General features: G+C 37.9%; 1 protein-coding gene across 1 annotated transcript in view; it reads left to right on the plus strand.

Annotated features, from left to right (window-relative positions):
• Window positions 1-25,671, plus strand: part of epas1b (endothelial PAS domain protein 1b) — a 50,917-nt gene that overhangs the window by 3,751 nt on the left and 21,495 nt on the right. Inside the window, exons 2-4 of the mRNA XM_057341995.1 lie at window positions 16,964-17,154; window positions 23,854-23,999; window positions 25,125-25,209. Of these exons, the coding sequence (XP_057197978.1) occupies window positions 16,964-17,154; window positions 23,854-23,999; window positions 25,125-25,209 (422 nt within the window). The remainder of the gene's footprint in view (window positions 1-16,963; window positions 17,155-23,853; window positions 24,000-25,124; window positions 25,210-25,671) is intronic.

The following is a 25,671-nucleotide window of genomic DNA, read 5'->3' on the forward strand; positions in this document are numbered from 1 at the left end:
CAGCTGTACGACTTGTTTAAACAGAAAAGAGCAGTTTATTGTGACAGGATCTCTAGAGATGATCTGAATCGAGTCTTCAGAGCCCCCTATCCTCAACTGACGGCAGGGGTGCGAGGCATCGCTCTCAGTCTGGGAGCTTATTTCTTGTTTTCAGATTTTCTTGTTTTTCAAGATATTACTCCATTTTCTTGCGTCCTTTAATGCATCTCTACAATCTCCTTCAAATCATACTGGTCTTCACCAGTGTTTATCCACTGTTCACCTCCCAAGGCCACTGTCTCTTGACACTTCCTGTTAACCAGCCCCCTTCTTCCTCCTGCAGCATACTTCACTGTCACATCTATTTCTAATGTCAGCTGTTTGTGAAAATTACTCTCAATACCTTATTTGCTTCTCGTCACTTAACTATGTCATCTGTGTGATTTTCTATAATTGCACCAAATTCCTGAAAATGGAGTCCTTTTGGTAACATCAGTCAATGAGAAATGGAGGCCTTCTTTAAACGTAAATCAGGCTTTAGGTGGCACAATTTGGAGAAAAAAATGCGATTATTTAGATAAATATTGTAAATAAGCTCAGATATGATAGGTAAGAAGACAGCCTATATCAGCATCATCTCTTGTTCACTTTAGACTAACTTGCCTGTGTGAGTATAGGCCATAAGTGATGTCCAGAGGGCATGTTTCTGCAATATGTAAGGAATAATTGACTCCAGACCGTTCAATTATTTGAAAGTTAATGCACACCCCGAGGTGTAACGGGAGTCAATTATTCTGCTTATACCACAGTTACCACACCACAGGACATTGTTCAAATGTTTAATTTAAACTTTTGTCATGTTAAAATGCTGTTGATGGTCGGACTACTTGCGCATCTCATTTCAAGTGTCCGCGAACGGACTCGGAAGCTTGTGCCACTGCTTCGTGGTGGGTGGGTGTATGTGTGTGAGTGAGTGAGTGAGTGAGTGAGTGAGTGAGTGAGCGAGCGAGCGAGCGAGCGAGCGAGCGAGCGAGCGAGCGAGCGAGCGAGCGAGTGAGCGAGAGAGCGAGAGACCGCAGCCAGTGATAATAAAATATTTATTCTTCATATTGTTTCTATCATCAGCAGTAAAAAAATCATGCAAACTTTTGAAAGAGATATAAAAATATATTTGTTACCAGTTCTAAGCTGCATGAAGAGGAAAACGAACCAGTAGGCTATCAGTGTTTATTAATGCATTTTGTTTTTCAATTTAGTTATTTGATTTCAGTATTTTTCTTGCTTTTGAAATGCTTTGTTTATTGAAACGAAACTGCACACGTATCCATTAACAGTAAAGTTTGACATTATAAAGGTCAGATCAAGAGCAGGGTGCTGTGTGCAGTGATGGCCTTTAGGCTAAACTAAAACCTTTCTGTTGTTTAAACTTGGCGAAGTGATATGGTTTTATTTGTTGTTAATATTTGTTGATCTTGTAGTAACATTTTGTAGCTATTCTTCTAGGCCTCGACTTTTCATTGTGTCATTTTTTTCTTCTCAAAGCTGAGCTTCAGTTGACACTCCAAGCTCAACAACGTAACATGAATACAATATTTTTAATGCATCTTTAATAATACATTCGTATAAATGGTGAAGACATAAATATTCTAAAGTTGGACATCACTTTAGGCCACTACTGTATGTTTGAAGAGTTAAATGCTGTGGGCTAAGTATACAGAAATATTATTGAAATAATAAATACTGTTGAAATGCATCACATTATGTCCACCATCGTCCTTTGCTATATGCATGTCAGACTCCATCTATTTGTGTGATCTTTCCTATTTCTGCTTGATCTGCTTGATTGTTTTGCTGTATTCGAGAACTTGTTGTTGTGAAGGATCAGAGATTAGTCTGGGCTGCATTGTTCTCTGTTTAGTGATATACCAAAATGACAAGAAGTCAGACTGTAAGCTGGAGGAACAGGACTTTTAATGTTGTGTCTCATTAGAATGAGAGGACCGGCGTGGAAAATAGCAACCTAAACTTGAAGCCTGCTGTTCGAAAGACACTTCACCCGTCCACTGTTACAGTATGTTACCGATTAACAGAATTCGTCCAATATGGACTTGAAAAGAGTTTACAGGTGGCTGGACACTACTCTGAATAAAAAATGTGATGAGAGATAAAATAGGTGTTTTATTTAGCTTTATGTCTTTTTATTTAGTTCCATTAATTAACTTGATTTCATTTATTTTATGAGCCTCTTTAATTTTTGGCTCTTAAAGGGATAGTTTACCAAAACAAAAATATTCTTTCTTTCTTTATTCTAATGTACTTCAACTCTGTTTTCAATTCTTTCTTCTGTGGAACATAAACAAAAGTATTTTTGAAGACCAAGCTGCTCATATCCATATTACACTATTTAAAATCCCAAATCTGAAATGAAACAATGGGAAGAACAGATTGACTATGTTGTTTTTTTGTTACTCAGCCAATGTTCATGGATTTAGTGGACCCACATAAATGCATGCAAAATACTTTGTTCTAAATACAAGCAACACAGACAGCATATACAGTATAGTTCATATTTGTGATTTACCTTTAATGTAAAATCACATTTATGAAAAAGTATACTATTTGTTCTTGTAAAAAGTTAAAATCTTGATATCTTGAACAAATATAAGTGCTGAGGTTTAAAAAACAATGAATTCATGTTTTTGTAAACATTGAAAATTGCCTAAACACCACAAGTGTTAAGTCTTAAATCACAGATTTTACATTTTGAGTGAACTTTCCCTTTAAATGAAAAAAAAAGGTTGCGAACCTGGTGCTCGTTTAGTCCGCTTTTTTTTCCCACCTTTAGTCAATTTAAGAGGTGAGATACAGAGCGGTCTGTTACTCCACTATTTGCTCTGATCACAAATACTTAAAGGTATAGTTCACCCAAAAATGAAAATTCTGTCATCATCTACTCACTTTTGAGTTGTTCCAAATCTGTATACATTTCTTTGCTCTGATGAACACAGAGAAAGATATTTGGAAGAATGCTTGTAACCAAGTGCTGGTCCTCATTTACATAATCTCTTAAATGACTGATATTATTGTACATGATTTATTACAGCAAAAAAAGAAAAAATGCCTTTCAAAATGTGGTATTTTTCACCTGATGTCAGTTGTCCATTTGGCAACCCCTCCCCTTCAACCACCTAATCACATTTTGTTGCGCATGTTGTGCATTTGTTAGTTGAATTCCTCCCTTCAGAGGAAAGAGACACTTACTGTGCGATGTTAGACAGTCGTTTCTGTAAGTGTCAATTACAGCATCAAAACACATGCCAGGTATGTGCTTTGTATGGATCATTTAATGTGATCTATTGCTTCATTCATGCGCCATTAGTATTACTCCTCAACTTTAAGGTTGAGATTAGTATGCCACGCTGTTACGAAGAGGAGAGAATCTATAATATGCTTGAGATCATACAGTATGTATGTCGACCATGAAGATTCAATGTGCAAGCTGAAAATTGCTGCTTTATTTATGTCATGCTCTAGAAATTCCTTGAGAAAGGAAGAATATGGACACATTCTTCAATTTTTGGCTATTTTTAATCTATTTTAAAAGTACTAAATATTTAACAAATAATAAAACAAATTATACAAACATACAAAATTTAACAAGTATAAATGTATAAAAATTCTATAGAAAAATATAACATATATGAATGTTTTATTTTTTATATTTATATATTACAATACAAAAACATTTAAATATTCTTATACAGTATTTTATTTTATTGTATATTATGGTATTGTGGTGAAAATCCCATTGCAATTTCTAATTAAAGGGGTCATATGGCGCGAATACGTGTTTTTCTGTGTCTTTGGTGTGTTATAAGTTGCCCATGCATGTATTAGACGCGTAAAATTGCAAAAATGAAAGTGTCGGTACAAAAGATGCATTCTATCTAAAAGCAAATGCTCACCCAGACCTGCCTGAAACGCCTCGTGTAATCACACCCCCACAAATCTACGTCAGTTCGTGGTATGATTTGCCTAAGACCGCCCAAATGTATACTCAAGTAAGGTGGGCGTACCTGTCAGCACAATTGCTTTGAAACCTGATGTTCCAAATATGGTAAGAGGCGTTAGATTTCCGTCACACGCTTGCAGTATTCGACCAATCACTACGCACTGGTTAACTGGCCAATCATAGCACACCTTGCTTTTCAGAGGATGAGCTTTGTTAAAAATCTGCTCGTTTCAGAGAGGCGGGGCAAAGAGGAGATACAAACATGCACGGTATGTGGAAAATACAGCGTTTTGGAACCTTAAATCATATATACACCTTGCATTATATCTAAAACAAACCATAATATTCATTTTACCGTGTCATATGACTCCTTTAAACACAAAGATACAAAAATGACAAATTTTATTATCAGCATAGCAGTTTGAATGTAATCGGTATTTAGTGTTTGGTTTTGACAGCATGCACTTTAGCTTGCATGGGCTCCACAAGTTTGTACAAAACCTAAAGATCTATCTTTCACCAGCAGCATTTAAGTACATTCCAAAGGCCATCTTACAGTATGTGTTTTAATAGAATTTAAAATATCTGACCTTATTTGCAAGTTAAAATGGACAAATGTGCAAATTGGCTTCTATTTAATGACAAAAATAGTTAATAGTGAGTAATATTGTCGCTATACTTCTGAAACCTCGTATATCCAAATTGGCTGTTAAAAAAACACTGTACTTTTTAAATGATTAAATACTGTGTTGTCAAAATTGACAAGCAGTTTTTAATACTTTTCAATGGTTAGATGTTTCCAAAACCCAGTGATAAACAGAAAGGGTGACTAATAATAATGATTTATGGGAAAATATAAAAATCACAAAATATGGAGATACAAGGTTTCAGAAGGACAGCAGCGATATACAATGGGCTATGTATACTGTAGAACGCCACTTCCATATACCACTGCAGTGTAGGGCTGCTCGATAATGACAAAAAACATCATCACAATTATTTTGGCCAATATTGAGATCCCGATTATTTAACACGATTACTCATTAACTTTTAAAACAACATAGAAAATAAATAACTTTGCTTTTAAACTGTGAATTCAACTGAAATATAAATGTAAAGAAATAGCACAGCTGAACCACTGTAAGGAAAGGGGTGCGCTGTGGATTTATACCACGAGAAAAGAGAGGATCCTTGCAAAATGGAATGTGGCACAATAATCGTTTTACCTCGATTATTTTGTTTTTGTAATTGTTGAAGCCAAAATTGACGATTACAATTAATTTTCGATTAATTGCACAGCCCTACTGCAGTGTGCTCGCAATGTACAGCATCTGCTAAATTTAACTATTTTCTCATTTTTCCATTTCTCTCTGCATTAATTCTCCCCATCCGGAAACTGCTAAGGGTTCTTCCTGTGAAACACGGAAGTCATGCATGCATAGAGCCCATTATATTAATATAAATATAAATCTATATTAATTTTGTTAACGTGTCACATTAATTTAGGTCATTTAACTGTTTCAAAAGTTTTAAAAAAAAAGACATTTTACCTCAGTATATACATTTATATAAGTTTTATATTTATATATCAGTCCAACCGCTTCCTGATACTTTTATAAGAGTTCATAATAGACTGACAGGTTCCAATAGAGGTTAGGGGTTGCACTATGGGATCAGAATTGTTGCAATATTCTGAATAAATAAACTATGATCCGCAAATAAATATAGAGAGTTTCACAAACATTTTTTAAATCCACATATGCACAAAAAGCGAACCATAAATATATGTTAGACGTTCCACAAAAAGAAATGGAATTCACAAATAAATACAATGAGATTTGCAAATAAAAAATATTTACAAATTTATTTCAATGGCATTTATTTGTAGATCACTTTCTGCACATTTGTGGATCGCTTTCTGCACATTCGTGGATCGCTTTCTGTGCATTTGTGAATCACTGCACGCATTTGTGGATCAGTGCACGCATTTGTGGATGGCTCTCTGTGCATTTGTGGATTTTGAAACATTTCTAACGTCAAGACGTGCGCACAATCCACAAATAGGTGGACTCCGCCCACTATCTACGCAAGCCAATCGGGTAACTTCCGCTTTCGTTGTCCAATAGGGCACGTTCTAACTTCAGCCAATCACGTTTTGTTCTGCACTAAGATTCAGGGAGCTAACATGGCGGCTAGTGGCGGTCTAAAATGCGTGATATACTAAGAAATGTGAATGGCCTCTTCTTTATACTACTCAGTAATGATTGTTTGTGTTTATATGCATTGTCCGTATGTTAGTAACAAACGACTGAAATGTTTATGACATAACAGCGTGCACGGACTGGGGTGGACAATCCCGGTGACTGGGGACTGATTTGGTCTGCTGCAAGCCAGCCGTTTTATTGTCTTTATGTACCAAAGTGATAAATTCCGATTTTGGCATTCGATAAAATATAATCTGTTTCCCTGATACTGCATGGGTAAGCAGCTAGTTCGCGCCGCACACTCAGCGTGGCGTGGAGTTTCAAGGTGGACTCTCTATATTTATTTGTTTCAAGGAAACTCTCTATATTTATTTGCGGATCATAGTTTATTTATTCAGAATATTGCAACAATTCTGATCCCATATTGCTCGAACTAGTCGACTAGTCGACATTAATGCTCTGGCGTGACATTTAAAGCTTGATGTCTAGTCGTGGGTCATGTGATTTTTTTATACTACCTTTAAGAAGACGGCTGCGCACGGGGTGGATGTCTTTCCCACCCGGTTCAGTAGGATTCTGTCACACTCCTGGCAATAATATATTTTATCTTGTCCTGCTTCCGCACGCATCATTCACAACGTGTCCTGTTTTCGTCCGCAACATTCACGATTTGTTCTGACGCCACAATAGCTTGCAGGTAAAGCCTAACGTTTCAGTGCGCTAGCTTCTGCACGCAGATCTTTTAATATTATAGGCTATTTTTTTACTTGAAACTGAATTAATCAGAATGTCTCATATTGGCTGCTGTGTCACTGAGGTGCTGCAATTGTAAGGTTGCTATGATAAAGCGTCTGCTGCATTAGGGGCTGTGTCCACCGAGGCGGTTTTAGGCCCGAGTCACATTTCGTGTCTTTTCCGCGTGCGTATTTGTTATTTTAAATGTAGACGCGCGGCACCGCAGGTCATTTGAAGAGAGAAAGCAGCGCGGCTTGCGTTTTCCGTGCAGTTTTATGCTGGGATCACACCAATCACGAACAATCGCGTTCCACGCGCTTTATTACTCGCGGGAAAAGTTTGTTATTTTCGCGTGAGTGACGCGAGCTGACAAATATTTTCAACCTGCGCGGAAGAGGAGATTGATGCGCGTTCGTGGCAATCGCGCCGCCCGTTTCGCGTCATTCGCATCGCCTGCCGCGAGTTCGCGTCTATTTGCATCTTTGCATTGACTTTGTATGTAATTTACTCGTGCAAAACGCTTAATTCGCGTTTGGTGTGAACCCCGTATTAGACGTGAAATGTGAATCGGGCCTTACGCGTCTGAAAACGCCAGGAGCTCGGCTGAAAACGCCCGCTGCAGGCACAGCGTTCTGTCGAGCAACCTGCACGCTGAGCGTAGGAAAAATGGATAGTGCCATCGCTGAGCGTTGAAAAAAAAACGCCAGCTGCTGCTGTTTTCAAAAAACGCGGCGTTTCCATAGGAAACAATTGAAAAAAACATAAATATATTGACGTTGTTCTAAAGTCATAGGCCATCTTTAACGAACTCGACACATTTGTCTGATGTTTCATCCATTAGTGCACATGACACTTTCAGTTGACTTGTTGTAAATGTCACGGAAGTTTGGTCTGTACACATGCTTCACATCTGAAGTAACGTTAGGCTGCTGTAGAGATCCACCTGCTGCTCTTTTACTGCATAGCCCCGCTACCACCAACCTTGCTCTTTAAAATAGTTTTATTTTAGTTGTTGTTGCTCTTGTGCAATAGATGAACAACAATTTATTTGTATTTAGATACTATGTATTTAGAGGCTATTTTTTGGGAGTCCTGCCATTCTCCCACATGCACACACGAGTGTCTTACTGCCCTCACCCATCAAATATTGTTGCAAAATATTTCCTAGCTCTTATTTTATTTATTAATCACATCATCAACTACTCGACGTCTACGCGACTTTATCACATAAGGTCTTTCAACCCCTAGTAGAGGTCCGGTCAGCATGAGATGGAATAGCCGAGGGGACAGCGCTTAATTTAGTGCATTTCACGGAAGGCAAATGACCGACCCTGCAGTCATAAGGTAGCATGTCATTGTTTGCATGCCTGAATAGGTCAAGACCGCTCAGTCGAGTTGCGTGTTTGTTTATAGTCACTCTCATTCCGTGCAAGCGATTTGTCTTTAATCACGTCTGTGCATGCAAAGAGATCCACCTGCAGGGCCCAACTGCTTAAACAAAGTTCAAACAGATTTTCCAAGTCAACAGCTCAGATAAGTTGTTAATGTATTTATTCATGACTTCTGTAGGATGTGAAGGCAACTCATATTTCAACTTCAGCTGCAGGACTCGGGCTTATAGCTCATTTGTCAAACCGGAATAGATACCATTTCATCATGACAAGCTGACATTTATCACTCTTGTGTTAAATAATTTGAATTTCTTGCATGGTCTGAATGGTTCAACTGCACCAGAATTTCAGCAGACGTATGAGCTGATGTCATGTAAAGAGTAGGATTCCTTGCTTTGGGTTTCACTAAACTGACAGAAATTTAGTTTGGAGTTGGATTGGAAATAGGCCAAACAGAACAGAGATTTTACAAACAAATCCTGCACCTACTTTGCCAATAGTTGAATGTGTTGATGATGTGCCACATAAATGTCATCCTGAAAGACCCATACATCTCCCTATCATAAGACAATCTTTGGTACTACCAGCGAAAACAAACTCAGCATGGAGAGAGAAACGTATGCGTTCTGTAGCTGGAAATGCAATCATTATTTTGAGTTTATTTCTGTCAAAGGCAAGAACATTGTTGTGCGTTGTCGGTCATGTGGAGGTAAGCATAACCCTCTCTCCCGCGAAAAACAACCTGAAAGGGCAGTACAGCACGGTTAAACTTCTGGAGAAAGTAACGTCACCGGGCACGGAGAGCAATGAATCAACTTCTACTGTCGAGTGCCAGGCTGCTATTAGCAACATGTTATGTTTTGTCAGACAAGTTTTTGCTGCTCTAACGCTGTTATATTTGTTAAATGACGAAGAAATCATCATAGAAATATGCAGAAGCACTAGTTAAGATATACAAGTTATAAGAAACTAAGGAGAGACTTTTTACATTATGGAGTATGCAGGTTTAGAAATACAAGTTAACATATGAAAAAATGTTTTAAGGTAAAATGTCACAGAGTTTAATTATTATTATTATTATTATTATTTATGACAGGCTATAGTATGGAATAAGCAGAAAGAATGTATTAAAATAATTAAAGACGAGATAGAGTAGAGTATGTACTTCCCAATAAAGTTTAGTCTTGAGAAGGCTAAAGAGGTTATTTTGTGTTTTTGAGGTGTGGGGGTAGTAATGTAACGAGTAATGTAACTAATTACTTTTGAAATAAAGTAATCAGACCAGTAACTTGATTACTTTTAAAAGGAGTAGTCAGTAATCAGTAATTTAATTACTTTCCAGAGTAACTTGCCCAACACTGGTCATAGTATAGTTTGTGGGCTTATGATTGGGTGAAATTTGAACAAACACAACCATTGGGTTGAATTAACCTAGAAAATGTCCACATTTGACCCAACCCAACATTTTGGTTAATTGAAAGAAACCCAAGTGTTGGGTTTGTCCATATTTTAGGCAACCATGGATTGACAAACCACAATTTTTGTGTATTTGTGTATAACATGTTTAAAGATTCATGATGGTAGGCTTGTGCAAAATCTTTGTCATGATGGAGACTTTGACAATAGCCATTCTTCAGCTGCACCGCCTGTTTTCCATTGTTGCCTACATGATCTCGTTGGGAGCTTAAATAAGACATCCGCGTCTGCTACGGAGGGTTCAACAAGTGCACTAGACGTTTCATGCCCTGAGTGAACGCTACTTCTCTATTGTTTAATGTCCTGCGGTATCCTCCGAGCTTGTGCGCAAACAATAAAGTGGACTGTCGTGGCTAGAATTGAAAATATTCATTCAAAGCACAGTGAGCTCTGCGTCCAATCTGAAGGAGAGATAAAAGCAAACTTGATTTACCTCAAGAAATTGTTCAGTGGGTTAATAGATTTGTTTGTGTCGTTGCGTGTGCACCTGGCAAATCTTTGTATTGCAAATGTAGAATGGTACGCTCTTATCTATTTGCTGAGGCTTCTTTGGAGAATGAAAATAAATCTGAACTTGTGAGGTAGTTCACAGAGGCATTATGAAAGTCTGTGGTCATTGAAACAATTATTGGCATCATAGCTAGGCATTTGTGTCTTGAAGGCTCATTGGATGCAGGACAGGAAAGGAAAACATCAACGCCAGCTCGCTTCAGAACACAATCTTCTCAACACAGTCCCCATGGAAACAAGCCCAGTACCTGTTTATTTTCCTCTAAATAGGACAAGAGGAAGAAAGGATAAGAGCGTTGTTTCTGTTAATGTTGGCAAATCAGGGACTCTATTGTGAAGAGCAATTTGGAGTTCATTGCTTTGACCTGGCGAGAACTAAAGCATCAGCCCAAACAATTATTATATTTTTTACTGTCTGTTTTTAAATGACAAAGACGTGCTAAAACTAGGGTTGCACGATAAATTATCGGCCATATCGGTATTGGTCGATAAATGGTCATTTTTAATGTTATCGGTATCTGCCGATTAAAATTTAGGCCGATATACAGTATTATAGCCCATAAATCATTTCCTCTGGTTAAACTTCTTCAGCTGCACTCTGCTCACAGTTAAAATTCAGTACAGTACTGTCTTTCTTTCATGATCATTCACTTACAGCTATTAGCAAAACATTGTTGATGTAGTTACAGTATGTAGATACAATATTTATGAATGTGTAAATTATAGGAACAAAAGCATATTGTTTGAATCACACTGCTGTCTGAATGCTTTCTGTCTTGAGAACTGTTAGACATGTGGCCATTAAGAACACTTTTCTGTGTTGCTCTGGAAGAACATCTATAATTTGTTTATTCAATAAAAAATATACCAGAAAAGTGTTAAAGAATCTTTAAAGATCGCGTAACACACTCAGTTTCTGCCAATCTCATATTAATCTTGAGTGCCTATACAGTAGTATATTGCATACGTCTTATCTTCGAAATCAAATTTATAAAAGAGAGATACAGCTGTACGATTATTTCCGGAAAAACACGCTAGAGGTAGGACTAGTGGGGAGAGTGGGATGGAACTACAGCACGAGCAAGCAACACATCATCACATTAATCCCTTCGTGTTTTGTACATTATGCACGTACACGCCGATTGCCAACAAAACACAGACGTATGACTTAGTTTGACTTACCGCGTGCAGTTCATGTCCGGCATGTTTTAGCACTGGGACCGTGCCATCTATCAGTTTCAAACGATCTCCAAATCCAGCGTTATATCCACTAATAAAATGGGCTAATAAAAGAAATAGAATTAGAAAACGCACAGAAATACTACGTCATACGTCCAACTTGTTTTTTAACAAGTTGACCATGTTAAGCATGAGAAGCCAGCACGTTTAACAGTGTAAAGAAGTCAGAATGCATGACATAGCATGATAGCTCCGCTTTAACTAGTTAGTTATTTTCAGTGGAAAAAAAAGAGAACTAATGGTTACCTTGTTTTATGCAGTCAATGTTTTCAAATAAAAGCAATTGTCCACTTTTTGCCTTTTGTTTCAGTCTTGGGGAATTTTATATTATTTTTTAGATACTGTATATCGGCCAATATATTGGTTATCGGCTTCCAATGTTAAAGAATTATCGTTTATCGTTACTGGACAAAATTTACATATCGGTGCATCTCTTGCTAAAACGCCTCAAAAAATGGCTATAGCATACACATATTTATTCAGAATGGTCCTAAGGCTCAAATAAAGCGTAACGGGGTTCTACTGTTTGGTGTTTTCGCCAAAATTAACATGTTTTTGGATGTTAGACACACAGAGGGTTCAAACCAGTCTGCATGTCTAATGTATTTAATACTCCAAAAGACTTACTGAGTCTGTTTAGCAAAAATAGAGTGGTACATTTTTTTTACGTGCTTGTCAAACATTTGGGTGTTGGTCTATCCGTGTACTTCCATGGCCACAGGGGCTGTAGTATGCCACAATTACAGTGAAATCACTCACCCCCTGAAGCGACCCGCAAACCACAAGTCTGAGTGATGCGCTTCTCTCCTGAGGTGTCCTAATTTATTATTATTGATCATCTGGCATCATCTTCATCTTTATGTATTAGATCATGTGAATGTCATGGAAAATAATTCTGCATTGCTTGTGTGGTGATAAATGAAAGTCAATACAAGTTTTTATATGTAATATAAAAATGTTATATAATTATTTCTACATACAGGTATACAGTATATGTAAGGGATAATCCACTGCTAGCCATGCATTAAAGGATTTTAATGCACAACGTGGAGGCCTTCGCGTTGGGTGGTTGCCTCCGCAAATTGCATTAAAATCCTTTAAAATCCATGGTCATTTGCCAAGTTAAAGCTGTTGTTGATGTTTACAGTGCAATTTTTGATCAGACAGGTGAAAATGACAGTTATTTTTGTGAGTTAATTTCAAATGTTGATCAAACTGACTGGACCTACCTGTGCATTAAACGGTTTTAATGCACCTTCCAGCTAATCATCGAGTATTCACACAGACCATGGTATAATTTAGTGCTGTCAATCGATTAAAAATTTAATCTGATTAATCAAACATTTTCTGTGATTTATCACGATGAATCGCACATAGCATTAATGTTTTTAAATATACTTTTACATTCTAATAATTTGACATTTAATCTCCAAATTAATGTAAAACAACAGATTTCTTTAACAACATCATTTTATGAATGAAAGTCAACATTCTGATAGTATGACTGCAACTGATGTCTCCATTAAATTGAATATTTTTTCTTTTTTTTAACATTGATTATAGCCGTTTAACATTGAAGTACAGTGTAATTGAGAGCTATCATGTCTAACAGGTAGGAAATATAAATAAATTGATGCTAAATCCTAAATTAAATATAGAATTAAAGCTACATAACACATTGAATTCCTATTTTCTTTGATTAACATTAATGACAGGAGTCACTCAGCAGGTTTGAGGATGCAGCCCCTTTAAAGGTACAGTTTGTAACAATTTTGGAGTAAAATATCCAAAAACCACTAGGCCAGTGTTATATATTTTGTTCAGCTGAGTACTTACAATATCTCAAAACTACTTGTAAATCTTGATAAAATCAGCATTCTAAACAGTGACACAGGGCCGTGCAGTTGCCTGTCAATAGCGTCACATCCACATTACCCTTTGTTACCGCCTTTACTGACATAGAAACCGCATGACAACAGTGTGGGTTCGTTCAAAAGAACTTTTACTTTGATTGATTAGAACACTTAAAACTACGCAGTGTTATCACACCATCGTTTTGGACAAATACTGTACCATCTATGACTAACAATTTAGTTTTAAACCTTACATTACTCGGGTCTAATTCATTATAATGAAATAAAATGATGTCATCAAACGCAACATTTATAAAATTTTATTACTTTACCTCATCCATTAACATGATTTCTCGTTCCCGTCTGATTGATGGCCATCATTGGTGGAGTTGATGACAACAGATCCCATCATTCCACGCTCCTTGACAGCGTCATCAAGCTACGGCATTTTTGTTGTTTTGATCGTGCTCCCTCTAGCTGCGTTTTTTTACAAACTGTAGCTTTAAGAGCTGCCACTCTACGCAGATCTGACGCTTCTGTGCTTATTAAAATGCTAGACAAAACAGGCTTTCTGGCATAATCTTGTGTGGTTTTGTTCATTCAAGCACGAAAGAGAACTTTATACTGGCGTGCTATCTGACAGAGATTCACTGACGCAGCCTTTAGCCCATGTGTACACCAGACTAGACCGCTGTTGCGTTGCTTTGTGCTGCATCCCACAGCTAGAAGCTGTCTATCTTTACTGAACGCGTTATCTCATCCATTAACAAAGCAACTGTTTCAAATCACGCTTAAATGGTTTAAAGGCCTTTACATGAAAAAGAGCTTGATTATATAATGTAACGCTAGACAAAGAATGGCAAAGTAAATGGATGCTGCGTTAATTGCATTAAATATTTTAACGCATTAATCAGAAAAAAAATTAATCGCATGTGTTAACGCGTTAACGTTGACAGTCCATCTACAGTTTATTACGTTTATTGCAGCCCAATAAAATTGAGGGAATATATTCCACTGGCCCTGGTTGTATGGCAATAAACTGATTAACATAAACAAATAACTATAAATAACCAATAAATTCTAGTTCCAGTAAATCATTGCTCATCATGGAGCAGATGTGTTCTAATTCGGGAGCATTATTTTTGTTTATTAAATGCAGGATGTATAAGAGATAATTCCCATAAGCACTTAAGCCTGTGCTCACTTTTGTCTTTAAGTGTACAGGAATGTCCCACTTGAAATCTATGGTAACCCATCCTCTACTGAAAGTTCAGGTTGACTAGAATAAATAAAGCACAAAACTGTATCACTGTTTATTTTACTGGTTTGTTGGTTTATAGATTACGGATAATATAATGCATGGCCCATATGTCCATTTCTCATCAAATTCAGGAAAGTGAGGGTTTATTAAGACTGGTGTTATTTCTGTCAGGACCACTGTGGTCAAATATTTAACAATAGCATATATTTAAGGTTGGCGGAATGAAACTGTTCTGCAGCCGTGCAGCCTTGCATGGACATAGTGGGAGCGCAGCAATACATGCCCCCCACTGGGACACTGGGCTGTTCTCCACGGCCTCAGTTTTTAGGGTCCGGTTTGTGAATCTGCGGCTTGTGATGAATGAGAAAGACTATCAAAGGCACTATCATAGAGACTGTTATTCTCTGAAGCCTCATAAACACTCAGAGTGAAGACAAATGTGTGATTGTTTGTGTCTCTGTTTACACACACTTCAATGCAAACTGTATTTACTGCATTTGTTTTACATTTATGATAGGAAAGACAGATGTGGGTATTTTTAAGCATGAGAATAATGTATAAAGTGCCATGACAGGTTGCCTGATTTATGTAGATTACTTCTGTTATGCCCGTAGCTCCGCCTACTAGGGGTGTAACGATTCGTGCATTCGTATTGAATCGTTCGGTACGAGGCTTTCGGTTCGGAACGCATTACAAACCGAACGGTTCATTTGACTAATGAAATAAAATTGCTTAAAGTGTGTGAAATATGATGTTCTCAGTGCGACTTCGCTCAACAAGGCAACCCAAATGAAGTAAAAGGCAACGTGCTGTATGCCACTCCCACCCACCCCCAAAGAAAAACACAATTACACTTAACCGTTACTCCAGTCAGGCATATGTTGGACTAGCACGTAGCAATATGGCTACTAATGTGAATGCGATTACTAGACCAGAAATAGAAGATCCTCCAAAAACCAACAGGACTGGTGTTTGGGACCACTTTGGTTTTATGAGGGCGATGGGTAGAGAGTGGTGGATAAAAACACTATGTCGCATAAGCTACATTAGCGGGAATACTTCAAACATGTCAACTCATTTACGCCGACATCACCCCAGTGTGTCAATAGCTGAAATCACCACAGAAGATGGGTCAAGTATAGCTCATTGATCAAAGTTAAAAAAATCATACTTTATGATGTTAGTTTTAATAAATAAAAATGTGAAAAAAATCAAGGACATTTTTCTGGCATTTCTTCCTTTTTGATTTGTATAGAAAACGTACCGAACCGGGACACATCGGATGCGCGCGCTGGGGCCGGTCTGTGTTTGGCTAGTTTTATGAGGTGTCCGATTTCTCTTAGCCGTTGTTGATGTTCAAATCACCAAAACAAACACACCCCTACCCCCATCTTTCGCTTTTGTCAGCGCTCGGCTCAGCTAATGTCCGTCCTGTGCACCTTACTGCTGATTGGCTACAAGGTTGTTTTGGTACTCGGCCCGACTCAGTTGTCTAAAGCTTAATTCGGAAATCGGTTACCCCGCCTTTAATATTAATTTGTATTATTATTTTATTGTATAATGATATATGATTGTATTAAATAAACGATTTGTTGAATTTTTTTTATTTTGTTTATGTTCATTTTATTAAATAAACAATTTGTTGAATGGGTCCTTTAGTTTTGTCGCATTTAAAGAAACCGTATGGTACATTGACATCTAGCGGTTGAGGTTGGTATCTAAATTCAAAATATTGGAGAGATTTTTGGAACAGTTCTTCTCGGTTTCTTTTGCTTGTTATCAGAAATAATTTTCAGGCACTCTATTGTTTGCGAATGTGTACCGGAAGTTTCGCATGCGCAGTAAGGTTTGTTTATGTTGTCACTGTTGAAACTATATTAAAGTCGTCATGAAACGAAAGTTGCGATGATTTTTTTGTTTAGATTTCACAGTGACTTTAAACATGAAATATAAACATATTCATTTTAAAATATAAAAAGAAACATTTGAATGTGATATTTCTATTTAATGATTTCATTTAAATCTCTTAATGAATTTTGAAGACATTTGAGGAAGCACAATACCCCCCAACATAACAAAAAATCAACAACACTGGTTTTATCACATGTCTAAATTTGTTTATCTATTGTTTGATTTACATATTGTGCGATGTAATGTATTTGCATAAACAAACTCAGAACTTGAGCTTTGCTGTTGTAAATAAACCGCTTATAACAAATCACTCATCATTAGGTGTTACATAAGCAGGTAATGTTTAAATGGCGCTTACTCATTATTTCTCTCTGTTTTCTGTCTGTGTGTAGATGCAGTTCAGAGCGTCGTAAGGAGAAGTCTCGAGATGCGGCGCGCTGCAGGCGCAGTAAAGAAACAGAGGTGTTTTATGAACTTGCCCACCAGCTGCCCCTCCCACACAGCATTAGCTCACACCTGGACAAAGCGTCCATCATGAGACTGGCCATCAGCTTCCTGCAGACACGTAAACTTCTGGAATCAGGTGTGTTATACAGAGACATACAGACGCAGAAAATCACACGAGGACAGTCCTATCTATGAGGCTGCCAAGCAAACACATACTTATAATCTAGTCTAAATGTAGAACACCAGGGCCTGGCGCCATTACGCTCCTTTAATATTCATATGTTCATATGTTCATTCACATGCTAAATGACAACTGAGTGTCTTAAGATAGAACAAGATATAATGAATATATAAGAGGTTTTCAAATATTAGATTATATTTATACATTTTACTAGTTTGGACACATACTTTGTTATTATAACTGTTTTGTACACATTAAGGTAATTGTAAAGTCATTAATCTTCAAATTAAATTATAATTACATTTGAGCTTCTTCCAAGAAACCACCCATCATGAGGTGCACTTTAAATGTACGTACTTTTTGACTGTTCATTTATCAAAAAATTAAATATGTATTATATGTAATATGTAAATATGTAAATAACAATATGTAAATATGTAAACAAATTTTAAGAATCACACATAGGTCTTTCGGTCAAAATATACATGAATGCAAGTGTGTCCAAAATTTGGACGGCTGAACATTAATATACATTTAAATTAATATTATTTGTTTTAAATTATATACAAATGTTATACTGTATAATACTTATTTTCATTATTTAATCGTTTATATTAGGATATTACATTTATTCTCAAAATTAAACCCTGTATCATATTATTCTCAAAAACAAAACAAAAATGGTGCTATATAGCACTAAAAGTGGTTCCTTGCTCGTAATCATAGGGGAACCACTTTAAGTGCTATATAGCACCATATGTTGGTGCTTCAGTGGTTCTTCAGAGGTTCTTTGGGGTGACCGAAGTGCTACATAGCACTGTTTCCGTATAAAGAACTTGTTCAGCCCCTGTAGGGTTCTTCAGCTGTTCTATGTATATAGCACCTCGGTCATCCCAAAGAACCACTGAAGAACCAAAATATGGTTCTATGTTGCACTAAAAGTGGTTCCCCTATGATTACGAGTCAAGAAGCACTTTTAGTGCTATATAGCACCATTTTTTTTTTTGAGTGAATACTGAACATTCATTTTAATATTACAGAATTATTTTTACATTTCCATAAAATGTTATAAACTTGTGCCTCCAGTGCTGCTGTTAGCACAACACAGATGGACCCTGCTCTATTTATATATTTGTATCATGTCAAAGTAGAAAGCGCTGTACAAATACATGTTGATAATCATATTCTCTTATCGAGGTTAACCATCATTAGCACAGATCATGAATAAACATTGTGCTAGTGTTGTCAGTCTGTATTAAAGTTATTGTTGTATTATATCAAACGGGCACGCGCTTTATGTACGGTTATAATTATGTTAGTGAATATTAAACCTGCTGTAAGACTGTCTGGGTTAATTATGTGTGGCTGTAGGTGCTAATCTTATAAATCAAAGCTAGAACACAATGAAAATATCAATTTTAATAAAAACCTACAGAGTCAACGGTCACGACAAGCATCAGAAAATATGAACGTGTGTGTCTGTATAGATGTTGTGTTAGGAAACAGTTCACCACAAAATAATAGACCTATGACTTGTGTGAATCATACAAAAACAAATTATTATTATTATTTTAAAAAGCATTAATGAACCCCTTGGCCTTAACTTAACCACCACTGATGCAAAAGCTGATTGGATTGAAACACACAAAAGACATTGAATGAATTTGCATGAAATAAAAACTTGAATAGTACATAAAACAGGTTTAATTCACTTTGATTCAAGTTTCTTTTATTTATTAATTTATTATAATTATTAATTTATTTTAATTATTTTATCATAAAAATGGTCCATGTGACATGCACTATATTTCAAGTCTTCTAAGCCTATATATTTGTCATACGGCCCACCTTTCTGTCTAACACTTGTTGTATTAAAAAACATTACTCAAAATATTTTCGTTTGCATTCCACAAAAAAAAACATCAGTTTTGAAACAACACGAAAGTGAGAACAATCAGGATTGTCATTTCGGGGTGAACTGTCCCTTTAAGTGCTCTCTGCACCGCTCCGTTTTGTTTTTAAGTTTATTTGACTCGAGGAGGCGAAAGGATGTGAGTGTGCTCGTATTGTTTGTGTGTCTTGATTATAAAATTAGAATTTCCGTAATCTGGACAAAAGGATCCCCTGCGTTCGACATTCCTCCCTGTGTTTGGACGACAGAGAACAGAATTAGCTCGCAGTATTGCCTGCGGCGGGCCGCTACTGTAAATTGCCTCCGGTGCAAGTCGGTTTCCGTTCAGGTTGAAGTAACATTTTTGAAGCTTTGGACTTGAAGTGACTTGAAAGTCAAGTGTTCAGGTGCATGGTACATGCAGAAATGGAGAGAGAAAGAGATTGAAAGGCAGCCCTGTCAGTTTGAGATGACACATCAGATGTTATCAGCTGGTCTGTGAGATCCATGATTGGTGCTTTCTTTAAGCCTGGCGTTCTTCATCTCAAGCCAGCCAAAACACAAGCGAGCACTGGCGCCACACCTTCTTCTCCCTTCTTTTCCTCTCAACATCACTATACCCACGCTGAGGGTGCATGGGAAACACATTTTACATAAGATCGCCGCTCCCCTATGCACTGATATAGATTCATTGATTTACTCACCCGCTGAATCTCTCTTTCCGTCCGTGAGCGGCTCGAAAACACCTGTTATGAAACCGATCTTTGGGCAGATACCATCTCTTTATAATCTATGACTCACCGCTGCTATAACTGCTATAATTATTCTATTCAAACTCGTACAATTTTTTACGTTTAACCCGTGAAGATGATCACTGGATTGTATGTCACTTTTAGGGTTGAGAAAGACACGTGGGAAGTTGACGTTGCCTTTTGTTTGTTGAGGAATTACATTTCTCAGAATGAGATGCCATTTCCTCCAGTACATAGGCCTACTGTTTAAGGGTCAGAGGTCTTTAGATTTATGTGAATGTTTACGTCAAAACTGTTTCTAAAATTTTGAGTGCTTGTTTTTTACCAAAGTGCACTGAAAGAAAAAGTACAAAAACTGTGCACCTGGCACTGGGATGGTACATGGTAATGGTTAGAGAGTGGGACTCGTGACCAGAAGGTTGCCGGTTGGATTCTCAGGGCCGGCGGGTAACTACTGAGGTGCCCTTGAGCAAGGCACCTTACCCCTACTTGCTCCCCGGGCGCTGCAGTGATAGCTGCCCACTGCTCCGGGTGTACGTGTGTTCACCACTTGCTGTGCGTGTGTTCACTACTCTCTGGATGGGTTAAATGCAGAGGTCACATTTCGGGTATGGGTCACCATATCTGACCAATAGGTCATTTTCACTTCACTTTCACTTTCTTTAGGCGCAAACGTGTACTTTTTGAAAAGGTACTACCCCTGTGACAGATTTTATACCTTTTTGTCTGTAAATCATACAATATAAAAAAGTGCTATATCGCACTAAACGTGGTTCTTTGCTCGTAATCATAGGGAACCACTTTAAGTGCTATACAGCACCATATCTTTGTGCTTCAGTGGTTCTTCAGCGGTTCTTTGGGATGACCTGCTATATAGCACCGTTTCCATATAAAGAACCTATATGGTTCTTCAGTTGTTCTATTTAGCACCTCAGTCATCCCAAAGAACCGCTGAAGAACCACTGAAGCACCAAAGTATGGTTCTATATGTAACCGGTCCTACTCGCCCCGCTCTGCACGGGCCTCGAACCGGCGTCGGTCCGGATGGGAGACGGGCGCTCTAACGAGGAGGCTAAAGACCACAGTCTCTAGCGTCTGTCGCTAGAGCGTCTCTGTTGGTCGGGGAGTGAGGTTTACACACTGCACAGCTCTTCACTAGCTGGCCTCCGTTACATATATTGCACCAAAAGTGGTTCCCCTGTGATTACGAGCCAAGAACCACTTTTAGTTCTATATAGCACCATGTTTTTATTTTGTATGTTCAGTTGATTTCACATTGACAGATGGTCAATTTCCTTGTAATGTACGTGACATTTTGCGTTATGGACGTGACATAAAAATGCTCAGAGAATGTATTTGTTCTGAATATGTTGAACCGTCTTGTTTATATTTTACTAAATCCTTGTTGATGAATCTAAAAATCAGAAAAATGTCAGTCTTTGAGCAAATTTTCTATTTTGAAAAAGGCAAATAAACAAGCGTTGTGGATGTGACAAAAAAGGACAACTTTGTAGGATATCTGTGAATTAAAATGCACAAACCTGAAGAAATAATCCCCAATGAAAGGAGAAGGGATGCCTCTTTATAGAACATCAAATAGTTACTTTATTTTAATTTCCATGTGTCCATTTATGAGGAATATGGACCGTTATGGATGTGACAATCCTGAAAATGGCACTTACCTGACTATGAAAAATCATGCACTAAAATTAAAACAAATGCTTTAAAATTTTGAAGAGACACCTGACATGTGTATTTGAACCACCAAATGTTGATATCAGTGCTGTTAGTACAGTAAAAACCATTGGTAAAGGTCACGGTAAGGTTGACATTTTCATGGAATTGCCCAGATGGTCAGTCACTAATCCCAAATTTGGGTGCAGTTTCGTTTCATTTCAAAATGAAAGCCGTGGCATAAGAATTCCTTCAAAGACGTAACCTTCATTCTCTTGGGGCCACGGTCTCTGGGCTCGGCCCGAATCCAGCCCTGGGCTCTCAATGGGCCTTGAGAAAGTTTCTTATCTGGAGGAAGCACACTGGAGCAATCACAGGCTTCCGACCCCCCGGTGCGGAGCCGGCGTGTTCTCCATGTCCCGGTTGACTCTACCTCCCTCCTGAACCTCGGCCAGATCTACAGTATTTCAGAAAAGTCTGCCATCCCTTCCATGTCTCAGCGTTACCAGCAGGAACATTTAGGTTTTTCTAAATCGTCCAATGATTTCATTTATTTTTTAATATAAGGTGAATATACAGCTGCTGAAAAAATGAAGAGACCATTCCACATCAGAATTTCTAGATGTATTGTGGCCATTCCAGTTCAGTGTCTGTTGAATTTCAACAAAATCAAACCTCAGGAGTGACAAAGTCATCCACCGGCAATGTGGTTGCTGTTGGATGAACACATGACACATGAAAATTGTAAGAAAAATCACATTTTACATTTCATGTTTTTACAATAATATGCCAGTGCTTTTGCTTGGTTAATATCTTGCACAGAATCTGCATGGCAAAAAACCCAGATCAACAGGTTTTGCACAACATGTGGATTTAATCTTCCAAAGAGCTTCTAATGAATGTCAGCAGAAGCAAGAAAAACATTTCAATGATTTCAAAGATTTTCAATGTTTGGACCCTATCCAGTATTACATATTCACATAACTTTTCATAGGTGAAATCAGACACCCTAACAGCAATGCTTGTGTCTATGTATACTGCATATTTGCTTTGCTCCGTGTAAGTTTATGTACTTTTCCAAAAGTGCATATGATTTTCATAGAAGCATAACCACAATCGGCTTGGATTGCGCAACCTCCACTCAAACGTTTGTGCCAGATGTGGGTTTTCCGCACATAAGGTAACTGCTTGGGGCTGTCTTTTTAAATTGACAGACTCTACACATTTAGTATCATCAAAACAGCAGGGCATTGTGGGTGTCTGGGTATTTGTAGTGCATGTTGGTGTGTGTGTTAGAGGCTGACATTTTTTCGGGAATCCCGCAGGTGACGGAAACAAAATCACTATTAATCACGGGATTGGGACGGGACCGGAAAGAAATTCAGCGGGAGTGGGCGGGATTGGGAATCGTTTTTACGCAGCTGATAACGGCAGGCGCATTTGACAGCGTTTAAGCCGAGGAGCTATGATACGATGCTTTATATAAAGACATGCAGCTGTACAAGTACAATGCGTCGATTGGTTGGTGTGGTATTTGTCCCGTCTCTGCGGCGCTGTGATTGGACAGTAAAAAATGCTATGATGAGCTGAGCGCTCTCTTCCAAATTGAACATTTCAACTCTCTGCGCTTGATCGAACGCCTCAACGACGACAGGTCTTGTTTATCAATTCGGCCACAATGGTTGCATATTCTCCCGAAATTTACCCTGTTTGTCCTCAAAACATGTGGGAGCATTTGTGCGAGGGCCCGCGCTAGACAGACATGTTTGACCGATCGTGCGCGTTGCAACTTTTGCAGCATCTCTCAGACACGGTTCCCGTTGCGGCGGAAGCTCGTACCAAGCGGCTGAACAGCAGATGACTGTACTTTCAGTTAGCTTTCAGTTCTATAAAACCACATAAAAACTATATTTTGGATTTTACTGGGAATGCAGTGATTTGTACTGCATTTTTTGCTGTAACAAAAAAAAACACAACACTGGAGTGGGATGGAATGGGCGTCATTCTTCTGGGCTTGGGACAGGACAGGATTTTTCCCCAGTTTTTTCGCAGGATTGGGATGGGACAGGATTTTTTGTGGGAGTGGGACGGGAGAGGTTTGAAAATCCCCTCCCGTGTCACCCTCTAGTGTGTGTGTGTGTGTTGGGCAGTGACAGAACAGAGGTCAGTGTTGTTGGGAGGATTCAGAGTAACAGGATAAAGTTGCTGTTGTTTATTTTGGACCTCAGCCAAGGATTTAAGAGCCAGAAGAAGATGGAGAGTGTGCACACACTCACACACACACACACACACACACATGTACTTTATGATGAAGCTGGTGTTTGTGTTATGTTGCAGGCCGTGTCACAGAGACGTCAAAGATGGACAGAATGATGGACAGCTGGTATTTGAAATCACTGGGCGGATTCATTACCGTGGTGACATCAGATGGAGACATGATCTTCTTATCGGAAAACATCAACAAATTTATGGGCCTCACACCGGTACGGATGGATACTTTTAGTGAAATGTGTCAAAACCTGTTTGTATAAACAGTTTCAACCAGACTAAAATGATTTGCCTGCCTCTCAGACTGGTCAGGCTGGTTCGAGGGATTTTGGGAAATTGGCAGCTAAAGACCAGCTTCCAGACCAGTTAGACCAGCTTAAACCACATAAATCTAGCAAATCATCTTAGTCTGGTTCAGGATGTTTTTTGTTCAGTAGTAATACCAATACAGAAAGAGGTAACATGTTACGATAAAATACAATACAATAAAAAAAATGGTGAAAGAAAATATATTTTAAATCTAAAGTATATATTTACAAAAAATGTGAGGAGTAGGTGGAAACGAAAAGCACTGTCAACCGAGTAATAGTAAAATGCTACAATTGAAGAAATAAAATAAAATAGAACTAAAATATAAACTACAGTATAGGATGAAGGTAAAGTAAAGAACAGATATAAAAATGAAATGTATAACAAAATATATATTTAATTCTAAAGTATATATTTAAAATAAAAAAATACAAATGTAAGGAGTGTGAGAAAATGAAAAGGAATGTCAACGAACAGTAAAATTCCATTCTGTACTTTTACATTTTTATTGATTAAAAATGAACATTATAACATGTTGCTTTTTAAAGTTACAGCGCAGACAGATCTCTTTAGCATTCATAGTGTACGTTTCCTCTGGGTTCACTTAATCATAGGTCGATGAAATGCCATTATTAACCACAGCACATCCCTCAAGGCCTGTATGGGTGGAAGGATGTGTCGCTCTCTTCATACTCGTGCAGAAGTTCAGCCTCTGGCTCGTACACTTATCTAATGATTGCTTGCTCACACATGGCTGCTGTTTCCCAGAATTACAGCCTGTTATCAATGTGTTATCAGATAGACTGTGATGAGTAAACGATCCATTATGTCTGTTCATCAGCAGGAATGTCTCCGGTGGCTTTTAATAGTGTTAAAATAAGATTAATTGTCATTATACTCATTTTATTTGTGGTGAAATGTGACCTGGACATCTTCTTGGCAGCAGCGTGAAATCACCCGTGTGAGGAAAAGCGGCAATTGATGTTCAATCAAATAACAGCATCAGTCTTTCTTTCTTTCTTTGGTTATAGGTGGAACTAACAGGGCAGAGTATCTTCGACTTCACTCACCCCTGTGACCATGAGGAGATCCGTGAGAACCTCAGCCTCAAAGCCGGTATGTTGTTTCTCACAAAGTTTCGATAGTTGTCTTTATTCAGCACTGTGCCCTTAAATTCTGCTATATGTAGACAAACACATTTGAGAATGACACAGAATGTCCAGTTAAGTAGACATGGAGAAATGGAGAACATGAAGAAGTCTAAAAGTGTGCCTAGATTAGATCTATAGATTTTTCATAGAAATACAAATTAAATAAATTGTACACTTTTTTTTTTTACATTGATTATAGGGCTGTCAAACGATTAATCGTGATTAATTTGCATTGTGCATATTAATTTTGTATTAAAGACCCCCTAATCCAGAAAATGCACTTTTAAATGTTGTCTGAGCATATCTGTGTGTCAGGAGTGTGTGTACAGAACCACCCTAGAATGATAAAAATCCACCCATACATTTTTTTTAAATCCCCAATAAACCTCAACTGTCCTCTTGAATGAGCTGTTGGCATTCTCTCACC

The sequence above is a fragment of the Triplophysa rosa genome, linkage group LG9 (assembly GCF_024868665.1).
Source record: "Triplophysa rosa linkage group LG9, Trosa_1v2, whole genome shotgun sequence".
In the NCBI taxonomy this organism is placed as follows: domain Eukaryota; kingdom Metazoa; phylum Chordata; class Actinopteri; order Cypriniformes; family Nemacheilidae; genus Triplophysa; species Triplophysa rosa.